Here is a 6622-nt window from a genome sequence, read left to right as displayed (position 1 = left end):
CATGCCAAAAAATATAGAATTTTGTATACTTTTTATAATTGTGAACTATTTTATTATACATTTTACATTTGATGCAATACGTTTTAATATTTAAATTGGAATCAAAAATCTATCTATATATATATATATATATTAGTAATATAAAAACCATGATACTACTCGAATTGCTTTCTGAAATTTTGTTGTTTTGAATTGAAAATATGCTATCATTTATAGTACATGATTTATGTAATTCATAACTGAATGTGACAAGCCAAGAAACGTTGTGTGCTTTTGAAATATTAAGCATACGAATAAGAGTGAATGTGTGCATATTTTAAAATAAAATATAATTTGCAAATATTTCAAATTGATTCCTTCACAACTAGAATTAGACTTTATGACATGGTTATGACCTTGTTTTCAGTGATGATAAAAACGTTAGATTTGACATTGTCTGTTTTAGCTCAGGTCTACTTGGAGGGAGGTGTCTCGTGTCTCAAAATGTCGAAAATAAAAACACGAGCAATTAACAGATTCAAATGAGAGACTTTCAAAACAGACCTCACATTAAAGAGGCAACCAAGCTTAATTACAAAGGGATGTTAAGTGGCAGTGTTGCTTTTCACCCCACACGGAGTGTGTGTGGTTCATCTGAAACTGCACTCACCATTTTCCTGATGGCAGCGTTTGAATGTTCTGCCGCTGTGGCGATCAGCTCCAGAGATTCTGTAGAGAATAAAGGACTTGATATTCACAAGGTGCAATTTTTTTATCTTGGGCTGTTAACCTTGCATGAATCTTTTCACTGCAATATTTCCAGGCACATGCACCAATAGCTGAAATGAAACAGAAAATGGGCCGCTGCGATCAGTGGTGGAGAAAAGGCCCATTTGAGCGTTCTGCCTTTCTGCACTCACTCTGAGCATCTTTGAAGTCGTCTGCGTCCTCTGGCAGGCGGTGCAGATAGTCTTTGAGCAGGAGCTCGTAACGAGGGATCCTCTGCACAGGCTCCAACATGTGGTGCTGTAGGGTAAGATTCCCACACATCTCCTCTTTCTGCAAAACACACCCAAAATCATACGATGAGCAAAAAGAAACCATTCACCGATCCATTCCCACAAACCAATCAAGAATATCTGCAAAGACAGACACCTTAAAGACAACATGAAGACTGAGTTCATTTACTTACAGACCTATTGTGCACAATTCATCTAAATATATATTAAAATACATTATATATTATATGTTAAGTTTTATACGATATAAATATATATATATATATATATACAGGTATATGCTGTCAAAATTAATGTGTTAATGCATGTGATTATTTATTTCAGTTAAGTGAGTTAAAAATATTTAATGCAAATAACGCAGAGGCGGAGCTAGAGTTAGCCACCTCACTCACAACTGCAGCTTCCGGCTCTTTTTTTCTTGACAAAAATTGCCTTTATTTAGACGCAGAACATCTTTACGACCACATCAAATGGGAGACTTTTCAGACACGCACTCCAACTTCACCTCTAATCAAACATCCCTCAATTGTCCTCAGTGTGAAAAGATGGATCTCAAAATCATAGTCATTGTTGGAAAGGGGTCAAATATGCAAAAGGAAACCAAAGAATTTATGGGACCTGAAGGATTTTTCTGAAGAACAGCGGGCAGTTTAACTGTTCAGGACAAACATGGGACTCAGGAACAACTATCACAAAACAAGACAGCTGTAACAACACAGTATTAAGAATCATGCATATGTAAACTTTTGAATATATAATATATATTTTAATAAATTATATTATTAAAATACATCCTCAAGTCTCTATACTTTGCTCCCTAGATATGTTTTTTTCCAAACTTTAATATGGTTTAATACTTAAACTTATAGGTTTGCTCAAATTCCTGAGCAATAGTTTTAAATATTTTACTTTTCAAAATGCATTCAAATCCTGCTGGAAGAAATCAAGTCTCTGCCTACTTTATTTCCCACTGAATATTTAGTTTTACTCTGAAATACATCATGTTGCAAAAGTTAAATGTGTTGAATGAATGCTGTTTTATGTTGTCTTTAACAATAAGGCAAACTCCCAAAACACGGCCGAGCACAATCAAGATGATTCATTGGTAGTGTAACCCGTGCGTGACATGCCTGATCTCCTTCCAGCAGTGCTGTGATCCCAGGCGTTGGGCGTTGTGCTCTCTTAATATTCTTCACACAGTGGCAACCAAAGATGTTTGAAGTGCAGCACCAGGCCTGATTTGTATTCACCATAACCTACAACTCCCCAAAAACAGTCCCGCACCCACAGCGACTCTCTCTTTCATCTGACGCACTCTATTTTTAACATGAACGCTCCAGTCTCAGACTGTGAAGGTGAATTTGGTGGAGTGCACCTGGTGAAATAGATTACTGTATGATTAACACACTCTCCGTTCATTCAGTCCACGGGTGTGAATTATGCAGGGTTCTGTGCTGCTTAAAGGGGTCATATGATGCGATTAATTTTTTCTTTCTCTTTGGAGTGTTACAAGCTCTTGGTGCATAAAGAAGATCTGTAAAGTTGCAAAGACTAAAGTCTCAAATCCAAAGAGATATTCTTTATTAAAGTTAAGCGTCAACCACACCTACTTAAAACGGCTCGTTCTAACACGCCCCCACATGTCTACGTCACAATGTGGGAAGATTTGCATAACACCGCCCAAATGTTCACACAAAAAAAAAAGGCGTAACTTTAATTCTTGCCGCCATGTTTTGGAGACGCTGTGTGTTTCGTTGTGAAAGCGAAACTACTTTGTTTGGCCTTCCAAAAGAGGACACGACTAGAAATCAGTGGTTAAGTTGTATTTACAACACTGTTCCAGAACAGTTCAACCCAAATATTCAGATGCGTGCTGCGCATTTTATGGAGGATGAGGACTGTTTCCTGAACCAGTAGCCTACAATGCGTCTGTGGCACAAAGGCTGTTTCTATAAAGGTTTGGCAGTTCCAACTTTGCAAGGACAGTCTGGCACTTCTGACTCACAGCCTGTAAGTACGTTTTTTATATTTAAAGAATTTGCCACTGATGATTCAAACGCAAGTTTTGAGCAGTGTAGAGTGGCGCTTGTTGTTTGTCATTTCTCCGATCACAAATGCAGACATGGTTTTATGTTTACGCAGCGCGATACGCAACACATAAAAAGACAGTATAAGTCATTATAATCAGTAATTATGTCCCCACTGGATGCAACAAATGCCTCGTTTGTAATGGGTTTTATTGGTTTTGTCTCATCCTGCTGGGACATGGCATCACAGTATGGTGAGGGGCGTAACATTTCCGTCACACGCTTGAGGCATTCGGCCAATCACAACACACTGGATAGCTGGCTAATCAGAGCACACCTTGCTTTTTCAGACCGATGAGCTTTGTAAAAAATCGATGCGTTTCAGAGAGGTGGGGCATAGAGGAGAAACATCTGACTTCCACTTTATGTTAATAGAAAACGATTTATGCCTTGACATTATCATTAATAGAAATTTTATAGTAACTCCTACTGTCGTTTCACACTTCTACACTTGAAATGTCTTCAGCGCTCTGTTTTAAACTCTACTGACCTGCCAGCTTACTAGTAGTATTTAAGATACTCTGCCGACTCAGTTAATTACAAAAAACCCATGTTAAGATTCCTTATTTTAGCCTTAAATCAAATGCAGCATCGTTTGCATCTTTCCCAGATAAAGAAATACCAGAATGCACTACAGTGAGTTTAGTCATTTTTTTAAATATAAAATAGTGGATGCAGCCGAGAGAAATGATTTTAAATATACATTATCACTCAAAGTTTGTCTCTTATATTCCCCAAGGCTGCATTTATTTGATCAAAAATACAGTAGAAATAGGAATATTGTGAAATTTGAATAATCTATTTGACTGCGGTCAAAGTTTTTCACGTACTCGCCGTACATCTTCAGGAAAGGCGCCAGTTTCTGCAGGATGTCCCCGATGCGGGGGTTCAGATCCCTGAGGGGAGAGGGGCGGAAGTCAAGGTTTGTTCATCATTTGTGAAGGTCACCCTTCCCTTTCCAAAACTGGACTATTTGGAACAAAGTTTAGTTTTTGGAAACACATATGTTGCTTGGATACTTCGAAACATCCGTTTGTCCTCTGAATTCAAAATCCATCTAAACTTTTCTAGTTATGTCCAGAAGAAAACTGATGTAAAGCTCTAAGATCTGATTGCATGAGCCACTGTAAAAAAAAAATTTGTTAAATAGTCAAAGCCTTTAACAACATTTCAAGTTACTACTCTATAATTCTCTGTTATGTACCAACTCTACTATTTAAAATAACATCCTATAATTAGACTAATCAAATACTTTTCAATGGGGTTATTAATAATCAACATTAACATATTTTTATGTAATAGCTCTTTATATAAAGTTGAATATATAAATATGTCCAAGTTTATCCACATATGTACAATATACACTGCTGATTGTTTTCATACTCAGTATTTTTGTCTTGTTGTTAGTTTAGCACAAAGTGTTTGGATCGCAGTCTGGTACCTGGATGTTGTGAATGATGGCTTTGAACTGAGAGGAGCGCTGCATCCAGGTGTTCACCAGCTCCATGGCCCGGTCAAAGTTTTTCACGTACTCGCCGTACATCTTCAGGAAAGGCGCCAGTTTCTGCAGGATGTCCCCGATGCGGGGGTTCAGATCCCTGAGGGGAGAGGGGCGGAAGTCAAGGTTTGTTCATCATTTGTGAAGGTCACCCTTCCCTTTCCAAAACTGGACTATTTGGAAACAAAGTTTAGTTTGTGGAAACACATATGTTGCTTGGATACTTCGAAACATCCGTTTGTCCTCTGAATTCAAAATCCATCTAAACTTTTCTAGTTATGTCCAGAAGAAAACTGATGTAAAGCTCTAAGATCTGATTGCAATTGACTGTAATTTGTTAAATAGTCAAAGCCTTTAACAACACTTCAAGTTACTACTCTATAATTCTCTGTTATGTACCAACTCTACTATTTAAAATAACATCCTATAATTAGACTAATCAAATATTTTTCAATGGGGTTATTAATAATCAACATGGACATATTTATATATTCAACTTTATATAAAGAGCTATTACATAAAAATATGTTAAAGTTTATCCACATATGTACAATATACACTGCTGATTGTTTTCATACTCAGTATTTTTGTCTTGTTTTCAGTACAAAAATACATTTACTTGAGAAACATAATTTCCTCAGATACTGAAGTGCGCAGAATAAGTCTGAGTCTTGTTTTCTGATAAATGTATCAAAATGAAGTGAGCTTTTGCTTAAACAATAAAAAAATATCTGCCAGAGGGGTAGGGAAAATAATCTTGTTTCCCTTTGAATGAAGTTTATTTTTCTTAACCCACTGGCAGATATCGGTCAGAAAACAAGACTTAATATCTTAAATGATTTTGTTTTTCAAGTAAATGTATTTTGATTTACAAATGTTTAGATATTTGTACTGGACAACAAGACCAAAATACTGTGTAAGAATCATTTTTTACTACTACTACATACTATATAGTACAGGGCTGTCCAAACTCGGTCCTGGAGGGCCGGTGTCCTGCAGAGTTTATCTCCAACCCTAATTAAACACACCTGAACCAGCTAATCAAGCTCTTACTAGGCATAGAAATGTGTGTGTGTGTTGAGGCAAGTTGGAGCTAAACTCTGCCGGACACCGGCCCTCCAGGACCGAGTTTGGACAGCCCTGATATAGTATATCTCAACTGCTTGATTGCTTGTATCATCACAAAAGTCTATTATCCCAACTAATCTGCTAAAGGCGACTATAAGGCATAAATATATTGAAATATAAACATTAACATGATTTTCTGTAAAGCTGCTTTGAAACAATATGCATTGTGAAAAGTGCTATATACATACATTTGACTTGACAGCAAGATTAGTACTCAACTCAACTCTCAACTCTACTTTATTTATAAAGCACTTTCAACACCACAAGTGGAACCAAAGTGCTGTACAGAGAAAGATAAAAGAGAAGATTCAAAGCGAAAAATAGAACATTAGTAACATTACCATTTTACCATAATAAAATCACTCTCAACGTCCCTTTCTTTCTTTCTTTCTTTCTTTCTTTCTGTCTTTCTCACCATTCCTCCATGCGTTTCTCCAGTGCGGGCAACAGGAACTGCTGGTGGAAGCAGTAGATGGAGCAGATGTTGGAGAAGATGCCCATGACCACCTCACAGGGGAAGGAGCTGCGAGCTCGGGCCTCCTCCATCAGCTGGGCACAGAACACCTGGTCCAGGAGGTGCAGTCTGGACACGTAAGCCTTCTCTGTATGCAGCAGCTCATTAGCAATGTTAAACACCCGCTGCTGGACTGACAGCTGCAAAACGGGAAAATGCTGGCTGAATAATGAGTTTGAACAACAAGTTGGACTGAAGTGCATAAAATAAGTCTCATTCTGAAGTTTAGCTTTTGTCAAGATGTACTTCCAATAGTAAGAACTTTAAAAAACAGTCCAATTTAATAAATTAATATTAAATAAATGATTTAATACTTTAGAAGCATAATAAATTGATCTTAATAAATTAAGAATTTTGAGATTTTTTTATATTTATATTTAATATATACATTTAATAA

The 6622-nt window shown here is 36.9% G+C and overlaps 1 protein-coding gene across 1 annotated transcript in view; it reads right to left on the bottom strand.

Moving 5' to 3' along the window:
• LOC107584913 (FYVE, RhoGEF and PH domain-containing protein 1-like) overlaps window positions 1–6622 on the bottom strand; it is a 46616-nt gene that overhangs the window by 5030 nt on the left and 34964 nt on the right. The window contains exons 5-8 of the mRNA XM_016271682.1: window positions 6127–6365; window positions 4527–4683; window positions 900–1038; window positions 650–708 (exon numbers count right to left, since the gene is read on the bottom strand). Coding sequence (XP_016127168.1) covers window positions 650–708; window positions 900–1038; window positions 4527–4683; window positions 6127–6365 — 594 coding nt within the window. The remainder of the gene's footprint in view (window positions 1–649; window positions 709–899; window positions 1039–4526; window positions 4684–6126; window positions 6366–6622) is intronic.

The sequence above is a fragment of the Sinocyclocheilus grahami genome, unplaced genomic scaffold (genome assembly GCF_001515645.1).
Source record: "Sinocyclocheilus grahami isolate Dianchi unplaced genomic scaffold, SAMN03320097.WGS_v1.1 scaffold64.1, whole genome shotgun sequence".
Taxonomy (NCBI): domain Eukaryota; kingdom Metazoa; phylum Chordata; class Actinopteri; order Cypriniformes; family Cyprinidae; genus Sinocyclocheilus; species Sinocyclocheilus grahami.
Note: the sequence above shows the minus strand (reverse complement) of the source record. Positions and strands in the feature narration are given on the sequence as shown.